Source organism: Phanerochaete carnosa (genome assembly GCF_000300595.1).
Source record: "Phanerochaete carnosa HHB-10118-sp unplaced genomic scaffold PHACAscaffold_1, whole genome shotgun sequence".
NCBI classification, from domain to species: Eukaryota; Fungi; Basidiomycota; class Agaricomycetes; order Polyporales; family Phanerochaetaceae; genus Phanerochaete; species Phanerochaete carnosa.
In genome coordinates, this window is record NW_006767628.1 from 1,880,010 (window position 1) to 1,890,256 (window position 10,247).

A 10,247-nucleotide genomic window follows, 5' to 3' on the forward strand; every position below is an offset into this window, starting at 1 on the left:
CTGTTTATTAAAGGTTTGTGTACAGGGGCATTGCCGCGAGCAAGGAGAAAGGGCGACCTAAAAAGCGCATAGTACTAGTACGTAGGTGAGTCACTGCCCCGCGTGCCCGACGAGCCGAAAGCACTTGGCATCAGGTGTCTAGGCCTCCTCTTAAACGTGTTCTCACGCAGGTGTAGTCTTGAGCTTTGAGCCCTGCTGCGCTCTCTCACGAGCGAGAGTCACATTGCCCAAAGTCGCGGCGGTGTCATTGATGGCGCATCACAAGCTCCGTCAGGTTTGCCCGAAGCGACTCCAGGCACAATCAAAGCGAGCCCGGTGCCCGTGAAGAATCTGATGACTTGTCTTTGGGTCTCCTGACTCCACACTCTTTGAATACGCGCTACCGCAATATTGCAATTTGGTAAAGGTAACGACGACTCGCCGACGAGGCACATTCCTCGAGCAAGTCAACTTTCTCGAAAAGCCCCGAACGGCGCGGCTACAGCAGTCCGCATGACCTCCCAGCGGGACGCTCGCTCGGAGTATAAAAGCTTCGCAAGAGCTCTGCGATTTCTCAGAGCCAGTTCAGCCAGCTTTCTCTACTAGCCCGGCCTCAGCAAGATGTTCACTCGCGTCCAGTTCGCCACCCTCGCTGCCTTTGCAGCTACTATCTCTGCTGGTAAGGCATTCTTAGCTGGTTGGCTTGACGCGATCTGAGTCTGCGATAGTGCGTGCGGACTTGCCAGCTGACTGTGCTCGCAACTACACCGTTCGGCTTGGAGACACGTGCGATAAAATCTCCGCTGCCCTCAACGTCTCCACGTGAGCTGAGCTGACTGAAGTTCTCCGATACCGCTAATCCCATTTCCTAATATATAGGTATCAGCTTGCTCATGTCAATCCTCAGATTGATGCAGGCTGCGACAACCTCGGCGAGGGCGAGGTGATTCTAGCATTACTTCGTACAGCTTCGACCAACGCGCTGACCATGTCGACCAGCCGCTTTGCCTGGGAATCACGGGCCAGGACTGCGCAACGACCTATGTCATCCAGACCGGCGACAACTGCGACTTGCTTACGGCTAGTCAGAACGTCGCCCGTAGCACTCTGCTGGCCAACAATCCGAACGTCAACAGCGATTGCAGCGACATCTATCCCGGAGAGGTATGTTGAGCTTTATCTTGCGCTGCGAAGTATGAAAGACGTTTGACTATCGCGGCGATTAGGTCTTATGCACTGCTGACACCGATATTCCGTACGCTTCTTGAATATCAATGCTCTGGGTCGGCCCCAATTGAAGGAAGGGTTATAACGAAGGATCGTTCGTGTACACTTGAGCCCTGAGGAGGATTCTTATGTGCGCTTGTATGCGTCTGATTTTATACATTTTGTAGAAAGAAAAAAAAGTGAGCTAAAAAATGCATGCTAATGTCGTGCAACCTTATGCGTGAGATAAGGACGGGGAAAGTAGCAGAAAAATGCTTTAGGAAAGCCATATCCTGGTGGCGGCCATCAGTTTCTCACGATCAAGTGTGCTCGTCTTCAATGATGTTGGCTGCGACTTTTTTTGTCTTCTATCACATCCGATTCCAATATGCATCAGTGGCATTTCAGCCTTTCGAAAATATGATGAACAAGTACCAAATGTGTTTTATGCTTAGATTCTGGCCGATAAGATTGATAGCGATGTCATGCGATACGAGGAAAACGACTGGACAGAGGTTGCCGTCGCCCCGCGCGGACGATCGGGATGTCTTGCCTCTGTGAGGCAATGTGGCGAAATCATCCCGATTGTAGCAGGGCCTGCGTTCCACACATAGGACAGAGTGCGTAGTATCCTGTGTTCGAGATACCGTGCCATTCGTACAAAGCATATGCGTGCTGATCCTAACGACATCTCTACCCTGCTCCCGGGTATTAGCAGATAGCGCCAGAGCAGCGAGGGCTATTATATTTGACATACCTATAATTGTCGTCCTTCGACACATGAAACAGACCTGGCATCCGATTACTCCCTTTAGGGCCAACCGTGGACAGCTGTAACGGAGATATACTTATGCATCTGCTTATCCCAGGTGGTAGTAGTACGATGATGTGCATAACATTCTGGAGCATGCGTATGTACTAGGGTATGACACCGAATTACAGAGATTACAATGCGGGAAGGAAGGACTATTCGCGACTACTATGATCCAGATACATGTGGAATGCTGCGAGACGAGAAACAGAATGCAAACGAATGTGAGATGCATGCGTAATGAAAAATGAACCAAAAACATTGATAGAAGAGACATCATAGAGCGCCGACCTAACTGAACCTGCGCGGTGCGCCTACGAGGCCCTCGATTGACTGGTGCTCCAACTCGTGCCGTGCTTTGGTAATGGCAGCGTGCATCTCCTTCATAGCATTCCCAAGTTTCACACCAAAGCGGCTTAGGATATCGCGCTGCCAGGCGTCGTACTTGGCGTTGACACGCGCCTGGACCTGCTCGTAGTCGATGACGCATACGCCAAAAGACTTCTGCGTCTCGGATGTGTCGAATGTCGATCTCGCCTTCTTGATCTCCGTTAGCAGCTGCTGCCAATGCGCGAGGTCGTCGCCGAGTCGATTGAAGACGTATTCGGCCTCAAGGTCCCACAGTGACTGGAATTGGAACCACTTGCCGACGTACTCCTTGAGCTGTTGGACCTTATTCTCAATGAGGGAGAACGGGCGCTCCAACGTAGCGTCGGGGAAACGCGTGAGCTTTATGCATTCCATTAGCTTCTCAGAATGATAGAGGGCATGGACTTCACATACCAATGAGGTATACGTCGTCTCCGCGGCGACATTGCCTTGCATTTGCAGACCAATCTCGTACCGTGAACTTTGGATGCGTCGAAGGTGGCAGACAACACCTAACAAACAATACATTGGGATACATCGATGCACCAGTTTATAGCACACTTACCAAGCCAGTCGTGCAGCTGTTGAATCCATGTCTTACGCGCGTATTCCATTGGCGGGTCAAGGAAGATGACTTGGTTTTGTATCCGGATTTCATGCACAATGGGCTTCAAAGTCATGTGTCCTTCCAAGAACTAGACATAGATCAGACATGCACCGGCAGCTAGGTAAGTACCAACATGCCTTCTCGTCCTTGAGCCGTTTGTCACCGCGACGCTTATTAGGGGCTTCTCTCGGCGGTAGTTCTCGACGGCCATCGACGTCCTCGATTCGATCGAACTCTGAACAGAAGACTTGGATAATCTGTGTCAGCCGCTGAAGCAGAATGCTTTCAATCTTCTGGTCGAGCTCTGCCACCCAGTGCTCGAGGTTTGCATAGCCTTCGAGATTGAGCCGGTCGATCTGAAATAGTTACCGTCAAACCGCTCACAAAACGACAGCACACGAGACTTACGGCAGCCTGGATCTTGCTCAGCAGCTCCGAAAACGTCTCGTGGGTGTACGAGCAAGTTGAAAGGTCTTCAACGGCACGAAGAATATCTTTGTACAAGTCAATGACATTGTTGGTCTTGTCCTGCAGTATGGAAACCACACTAGCAAATTCGCGGACGAACTGGATGTGGCGGTTGTCACGGGTCTCGCTGGAAGCAACGTAGCGCGCGGTGTCGTACTGGTTCACGAAATAGTCCCATCGGATGTTCATACCTGACGGACATATTAGCTGGTAAACAAATGGACGTATCTGAAGTTCTGACCTCTTGAGACCATCCTCTGAGCTTCGTTCCGGTACTCGGCAACCAACCACTCAATACCCTTGTTGTTATCCACCAGATCGAGAGTCTGCCCATATGTCCTGACAGTCTCCATCAAGCTGACAGCGTGAGGGTACACTCGTTTCGCGTCCTTGGCCATGTTTGTGATAGCATGTGGCACTTGGAAGTTTTGCCACAGCAGGTTGCGGACTTCCTTGAACAGCGTGATGATTTGTGGGTCGAAATTCACCGCAAGCTGGAACCCGCCAGCACGCAAGCGTACAATCTCGAAGAGGCGACCATTGACACCCATATCCCGACGGTTGATGTCATGCAACCATGCCTCGAAGACCGGGCGCGTGTCGAGCTTCTTGCGGAACGCTTGGCTTTCAGACTGCAGCTTCTGTCCCTCGGCATAAAGTTCCCAACCTTTACCCAAGACATCCTCGACACGCTTCATATATGTCTGAAGCTGCCGGTCAATTTGCTTCGCCCAGATGATTGCACCTGAGATCGGTGGTAGGTCACGCATCTGGGACATGTGGTACGCTTCAGAGAACCGATACTGCGTCTTGAACTGCGGAGACCGTCAGAATCAACTACGCTGAAACAGTAACCCACTCGCCTTGTGATGAAGTCGCTGTATATCCTCCTTGACGGAGTCAATAAGCTGGGTCTGGTACTCTTGGATAGCACCACGAATCTACGACATAAATGAGTCTATGCAAGGGACAATGGCTACACTTAACAAACCTTTGGCCTGACGAACAAGGCGTTGAATTTCGAGAACACCCTGAACATCTCGTTTGCATTTCGCGCTGTTCCAAGTCTGTCGCGCAACCGGGCGATGATCTGGTTCTCCACGCGAGCGACATGCTCGTTATATGCGTTCTCGGCAGCAACCCAGATCTCGCTTCCCTCTGGACACAAGTCTCAGTCAAGTGCGACGCACTTCACGTTAGAGCCACACTCACCGACCGAGACATCCAAGACGTCAATTCGCTTCATGACCTCGTACGCTTCTTTCACTTCCTCCTCCATGTCCACCCCACCGATCTCAGTTCCGACACCAGCGAGGCCCTTGGTTGGCGCTGTCATCACAGCTAGCTGCTCATGCTGCTTTCTCCAGTCACGGAGATAGCGTATGCGGTCCTGAAGCTTTGCGTGCGCGGGCACGACCTTGATGGGGATGAACTTCTCAGATCGCTTCCTCGTGACTTCACGGGCAACGTTCGTGAACTCCTTTATGTGGTCGTCCCATGTCCGAAAGATGCTCATGGTCTGGCTGAGGAGCCGCTCGAAGGTCTCGTACGGCGTATAGAGCAGTCGGTGAGAGGTGAGTACGCGTAGTAGTTGATCGTTAAAATCTCGCGAGATTGCTTCCACGAGAGGAAGTGCACGGCGAATGGGGTACGGGGACAGCTTCAGCTTCCGATTCAAGTGACCAAAGATCATTACGATGGACTCTTGTATCTTGTCGAGGTCTGTCGCAGAAAGCAGTTCGTTCAATGGGAAGTCCTTCATGAGCTGGTTGAATTTATGAACTGGGACACGTGAGTAAGTCCTCGCCAACCACCTCCGGAGAACTCACCTGTGTCTGTCGCGTCCTTCAAACCGGTGTCCGCGATGAAGCTGACAGTCGCGCGGAAACGCTTCGCGTTGCGAAGACAATCCATGACCATGTTGACCTCGTCGCTACGGAGCTGGTTCTCGATCCCCTCCAATGCACGCTCCAAGCTTAGCCAGAAGTTGATTTCCTGCGAAGCGGTACCGGACGAGACGTCTCGCGACAGTTTAGTGACGGCCTGTATGGACTTTATCCATTGGTTGACGTGATTGTGCAGTGTATTGAGGAATGTCGAGTCGTTGAGCAGTTTGGGTGGTATATCTGAAAGACTGGGTCGGTTTCCTGCCGCCCGGGCTTGTTCTACAGCTCGCTGAATGACAGGATGGACGATCAAGTGGGTCTCCGGTATCTCAACATTTTGTTGAAGATGGAGGAGGGAGAGTTCCAGCTCTGCAAACTTCTTCTTTGTCATTGGTATACCTGTAACAGGTTACGCTCATCGCGTTTAGACCGGGAAGATGAACAACGTACCCATCTTGGAATCACCTTCCTTTCCCTGCCCTCGCGCTCCCACGAAGGCCTCAAACCATGGCTTTACAGCACAGCTAACAACCGCATGCAAACTCTCATACGGTGTCTCGTCCCCACCAAACAAGTTCAAGATGTGCAACTGCGTTGCAAGCGGTGATGTAGAGTCTAGTGTTGGTCCACGCTTCATCAAGGCCAGTGTAGTGACATGCGAGGAATGGTAGGTAAGTTGAGGAGTGAGAGAGTACGAGTACGTCGGAGGTTGGTCATCTGCAGCGCGTCAAGCTCGGGGGTTAGGACCTAACGACACCAAGACACACCTTCTGCTTCGTCCTTCTTCTTCACCACGTAGATTACTCCGCCACCTTCACCTGCAAAGCGGAAGACGCGTTCATCGAATTCATCGTCAAATATAGACTCCAATTCTTCTGGTAATGCAGCGAGCAAGGGGGGAAGAAGAGCAAGCAGGTACGAATGAAAAATTGTAGGGTCAAATGCTATCACGGGCTCGACTGGGCCATCCTGCGGCGCGCCGTTCGTGTGTGTCCCGTTCGAGCCATTTGTGAGTGCCGTCTCCACCGCGGCCATGGTTCCCAACGAAGAGCTACCAATAACTAAAGGGCTTTCTAATGCCCTGCGGGGTGGAATCAGCTCGTCCTTGAATGGTCTCCAGAGCGTCCAACCAAACACTCGGGGAAGCGGCTTGCGATGTCTAGTGAAATACTGCGATACGTTGACGGGAAGCATAGCAAGTCAGTCCACAGAACAATTCATAATGAATTCGAGCGTACGTGGAATAGGATGGCAGACCCACGAGGATGCGGTAAGGTCGCCGTGAGGCTGGGGTGCAGTAAGTGCTGGAGGTCCTGGTCGACGACGAGGACAAGTCCAAAAACGCGACGCTCACCGCGTCAAGCGGAATCAAACTCCGATCAAATCCCTTTCCTGGCCGCGACGACGACGAGCTTTTCGGCAGCGACCCCGACACAGTGCAATCTCTGCTACTTTGGCTTCGAGATAATTATTTGCGTCTGGGCGACTACTTGGCGTATGTGACTACTTTAACGCGCTTACCCGGTCCCTCGTCCTCCTCGATAGACTGAAGCAAAATCCTCTCTGGAAGCCCGCCATACCAGAATATCTCTATCCCTAACGAAAGAAACTCTGGGGCATCCTGGAGCTTGGATGCGTCTTCTAAACGCAAGACCGTAAAGTCGCCAGATCGGCTCTTGCTGGCCTCGAATCGATCAACCTGGACGCGGGCATCCTGCTGAAGGCTGCTGTGGTCGAAGGGCTAGGCGCGCTTCAGCACGCGCCGGGAGAGAGCTGCTTATCTGGAAGTACTAACCTGTCGTTGATCAGAATCTCCGAGATAACCCGGTCGCAGATGGACAGGCACGCCAGCAAGGCCCGTAGGCTTGCGGGAGTTACTCGCATCTCTTCGAGAGGTCCTCCTAGCGTACGGTCATGCTGGACGATGACTGTGCCATTGGTGGCGGTTCGCTCGTCCAACACCACCCAGAAGTACGGATAATAAGGATTTTCCGCCGCACGGAAATGCTTCAGGCAAAGGTCGTGCAGTTCTTTGGTGCTAACGTGAGCACAACGAATGCAGAATAAATTCCTTGGCACACCTTCAGACCGGGTTTCTCTTGTATTCACCTGAGAAAAATCAAAGACAAAACTCAGTTTTGCACTAATTTCGCTGTGTTTTCAACCCTTTTGGCTGGATTTGCACCAGCCTGTCCTCAATTTGCGTCAGTGTAGGATCGAAGAAAAATTGGGCCTTATTTTACCACTTTTGTTCAGGTTTTCTCAGGAAAAACACTGCTTACAGTACAGTATAGGATCACTCCTTGTGGCACTGATCAAAATTCACTTCCCTTTTGTATATCTCTCACATATAAATACTAAACAATTTACATTATATTACTATAACATATAAAACTTCTTATTACGAAGCTGCAAGACGAAAAGACAAAATCTGAAGTTAAGGGGAAGGACACAAAACTGAGGTGCAGCGGCTGCCTCCATGACTGATGTGACAAAAGTGACAATTTGTGACCTGTACCAGCGGTCTTGACGCGGCAGTCACGCGGCAGTCAGATCCGTCACGCCTCAGCCACGCCTGAGCTCGGCAGAATCATGTCTAATGCATTCTAGCTCGACACTTAACATCTGAGCATCATGCGCATTTTTCACATGAATGGAGCATGAATTTGAGTGTTACCGAATATCTTCGCGAATTCTAGGCCCACTGTGCAACTCCGGTGACGGTCTAAGCACCACTCAAACCGGCGCGCTTGACAATTATCGAGGCCTTTTGCTCCCCCACCTACGCTACAATCACCAGACGGCTCTGATTTTTTCAACAGCACATAGATATAGATTTATTATATACAAGAAAGTGGTAACGATAGGCCCTACAGGCTGTGCGAGGGCAGAAAGTGGCGTGTCCCAAGGAGTGGTCCTACACTGTGCCACCCTGAGATGAGGTCAAGAGAAGATCGTGCATGATGCGCTTCAACTCCCAAGACTTGTCGGGCGGACCTTGTCCACAAGCGATGAAATACCAGAATTGAACTTCCACTTCTCGTCCTCACTCTCTGCGAACTTGCCTTCGGAATGCTGGGACGACTAGTTCGACTTCGAGGACGTTCGCTGCGTCCAGCGACGGTTTACGGTGTATCACATCTTCATTCTTCCGCGGTATGCTGGGGGAAGGTCTTGCGGACGTTCAAGCTCGCAGACATTGGTGAGGGCATAACGGAATGCGAGGTCATTCGATGGTGCGTATCCAGAAGCTATGTGACACTTTGGAAGCTCATATACGCGCGACATTCAGGAACGTAAGCCCATCGAGTCAAGTCGCCGCGTTTGATGCGCTCTGCGAAGTTCAAAGTGACAAGGCTAGTGTGGAAATCACGAGTCCGTTCGACGGAGTGGTGAAAGACCTCTTAGTCAAGGAAAGCGAGGTAGCAAAGGTCGGCGAGGGCCTGTGTATCATTGAGGTCGACGAGGAGCATGCTGGAGACGAACAGACTTCTAGCCCGCCTCCGCATCCGGAGCAGGAAGCTATGGAGAGCAAAGACTTTTCTGCAGAAAGGAATGTCGAGCCAACTGCAGACGTACCCACGCCTGTGCGTAGGCATCATCCACTAGACCCCAGTGCTCCGCAAGACGTCAAGGCGACCCTCGGCACGAACGCGGAGAATGTGCTCGCCACCCCTGCCACACGATACTTTGCCCGCCAGAATGGCGTAGACCTTGCTAAGTTGGCTCCTGGAAGCGGCAAAGGTGGCCGGATTGAAAGGCGGGATGTTGAAGCGTACCTCGCAGGAGGCCAGGAGCGCAATGCGGTACCAATCACGCAGGCCCCACCGCAGGTTCAGCAGGCAGAAGACGCCGTGATTGAGCTCGGACGTACACGCTACGGCATGTGGAAGGCGATGACCAAGGTGCGTCACAGTATCCTATCATTGGCTTCAATCACTCAGAGGCATCGATACAGAGCTTGGAGATCCCACACTTCGGCTACTCTACAAGCCTAGACTTGACGACACTGAACGAGATAATGCCCATCCTGAACTCATATATTCCTGCGCATTATCTGCCACCATCCTCGAAGCCGTCGCATCCCCCAGCAGTGTCACCTTCGGCCTTCTACGCGCAATCCAGCCCTCCAACAGCCGAGCCTTCCGCGCAGTTCACCAAGCTCACCTATCTCCCTATCCTCCTGAAGACCCTCTCAAGAGCGATGCTGGAGTGGCCGCTCTTCCGCTCCTCTATCATGCCCTCGTGGAACGCCGCCTCAGGTGAGAAGCCGACGCTCACGCTGCGCTCGCACGCCGACATCAACATCGCGCTCTCGACGCCGACGGGCCTTTACACGCCGACGCTCCAGCGCGTCGACGCGCACAACGTGTACGCGCTCGCCGCGCAGCTCAAGCACCTCTCGCACCTCGGCCGTCAGATCCCCTGCGGCCTCACGCCCGCTGAGATGCCCAAGCGTGGCGGCACGCTCACGGTCTCGAACGTCGGCGGCATCGGCGATGGCGAGGCCGCCTCGCCAGTGCTTGTCCCCGGCGGTGGTGTCGCCATCGTCGCCATCGGCCGCGCCAGGTGGGTCTGGGACGTCAATCGCGGCGATGGTCGCGGCGAGCGCCGCCTCAAGGTCGGCGTTAGTTGGAGTGCGGACCATCGCGTCGTCGAGGGTGCCGAGCTCGTCGCGTTTATTGAGAGCTGGAGGAGCTGGGTCGAAGCGCCGCAAAGACTTATCGCTGAGGGTGTATAATTGAGAGGGATTGCCCACATATACAGCTCGCCTGTGCAAGTGGCTGTATTATAATAGCACTATTGCCAACATGCTATCTGCTCCGCGAACGCATCCAAACGTTCGTGGTAAATCGTAGCTACAAATCCTGGAAAGCAAAGTCACCATGGGTACTCTTAACTTATCGCAAGTGTCATCGAT

General features: G+C 52.6%; 3 protein-coding genes across 3 annotated transcripts; 2 read left to right on the forward strand and 1 right to left on the reverse strand.

Annotated features, from left to right (window-relative positions):
• The first annotated feature begins 119 nt into the window (after positions 1-119).
• On the forward strand, positions 120-1,392 carry PHACADRAFT_167964 (uncharacterized protein). The gene is made up of 5 exons (XM_007390035.1): positions 120-658; positions 708-801; positions 859-922; positions 979-1,143; positions 1,206-1,392. Exons 1-5 carry the CDS (start codon positions 601-603, stop codon positions 1,245-1,247), a joined length of 423 nt encoding a protein of 140 aa, XP_007390097.1. The 5' UTR covers positions 120-600; the 3' UTR covers positions 1,248-1,392.
• A 684-nt stretch (positions 1,393-2,076) lies between these two features.
• Positions 2,077-5,863, reverse strand: PHACADRAFT_246688 (uncharacterized protein). The gene is made up of 11 exons (XM_007390036.1): positions 5,777-5,863; positions 5,270-5,725; positions 4,653-5,222; positions 4,432-4,598; positions 4,304-4,381; positions 3,682-4,255; positions 3,381-3,631; positions 3,110-3,328; positions 2,931-3,060; positions 2,780-2,877; positions 2,077-2,725 (listed from the first exon to the last, which is right to left on the reverse strand). The coding sequence occupies exons 1-11, from the start codon at positions 5,778-5,780 to the stop codon at positions 2,288-2,290; spliced, it is 2,985 nt and encodes a 994-aa protein (XP_007390098.1). The 5' UTR covers positions 5,781-5,863; the 3' UTR covers positions 2,077-2,287.
• A 2,455-nt stretch (positions 5,864-8,318) lies between these two features.
• Positions 8,319-10,237, forward strand: PHACADRAFT_246690 (uncharacterized protein). The gene is made up of 3 exons (XM_007390037.1): positions 8,319-8,562; positions 8,619-9,231; positions 9,285-10,237. Exons 1-3 carry the CDS (start codon positions 8,399-8,401, stop codon positions 10,065-10,067), a joined length of 1,560 nt encoding a protein of 519 aa, XP_007390099.1. The 5' UTR covers positions 8,319-8,398; the 3' UTR covers positions 10,068-10,237.
• The last annotated feature ends 10 nt before the right edge of the window (positions 10,238-10,247 follow it).

Coding starts and splice junctions, on each gene's coding strand:
- PHACADRAFT_246688 (XM_007390036.1), bottom strand. Junction 3,632..3,681: donor TCAGAGGATGGTCTCAAGAG/GTCAGAACTTCA, acceptor TATGTCCGTCAG/GTATGAACATCCGATGGGAC. Junction 3,061..3,109: donor AACGGCTCAAGGACGAGAAG/GCATGTTGGTAC, acceptor ATCTATGTCTAG/TTCTTGGAAGGACACATGAC.
- PHACADRAFT_167964 (XM_007390035.1), top strand. CDS start 601: ATGTTCACTCGCGTCCAGTTCGCCACCCTCGCTGCCTTTGCAGCTACT. Junction 923..978: donor ACAACCTCGGCGAGGGCGAG/GTGATTCTAGCA, acceptor CATGTCGACCAG/CCGCTTTGCCTGGGAATCAC. Junction 1,144..1,205: donor GCGACATCTATCCCGGAGAG/GTATGTTGAGCT, acceptor CGCGGCGATTAG/GTCTTATGCACTGCTGACAC.
- PHACADRAFT_246690 (XM_007390037.1), top strand. CDS start 8,399: ATGCTGGGACGACTAGTTCGACTTCGAGGACGTTCGCTGCGTCCAGCG. Junction 8,563..8,618: donor GAATGCGAGGTCATTCGATG/GTGCGTATCCAG, acceptor CGCGACATTCAG/GAACGTAAGCCCATCGAGTC. Junction 9,232..9,284: donor TGTGGAAGGCGATGACCAAG/GTGCGTCACAGT, acceptor GCATCGATACAG/AGCTTGGAGATCCCACACTT.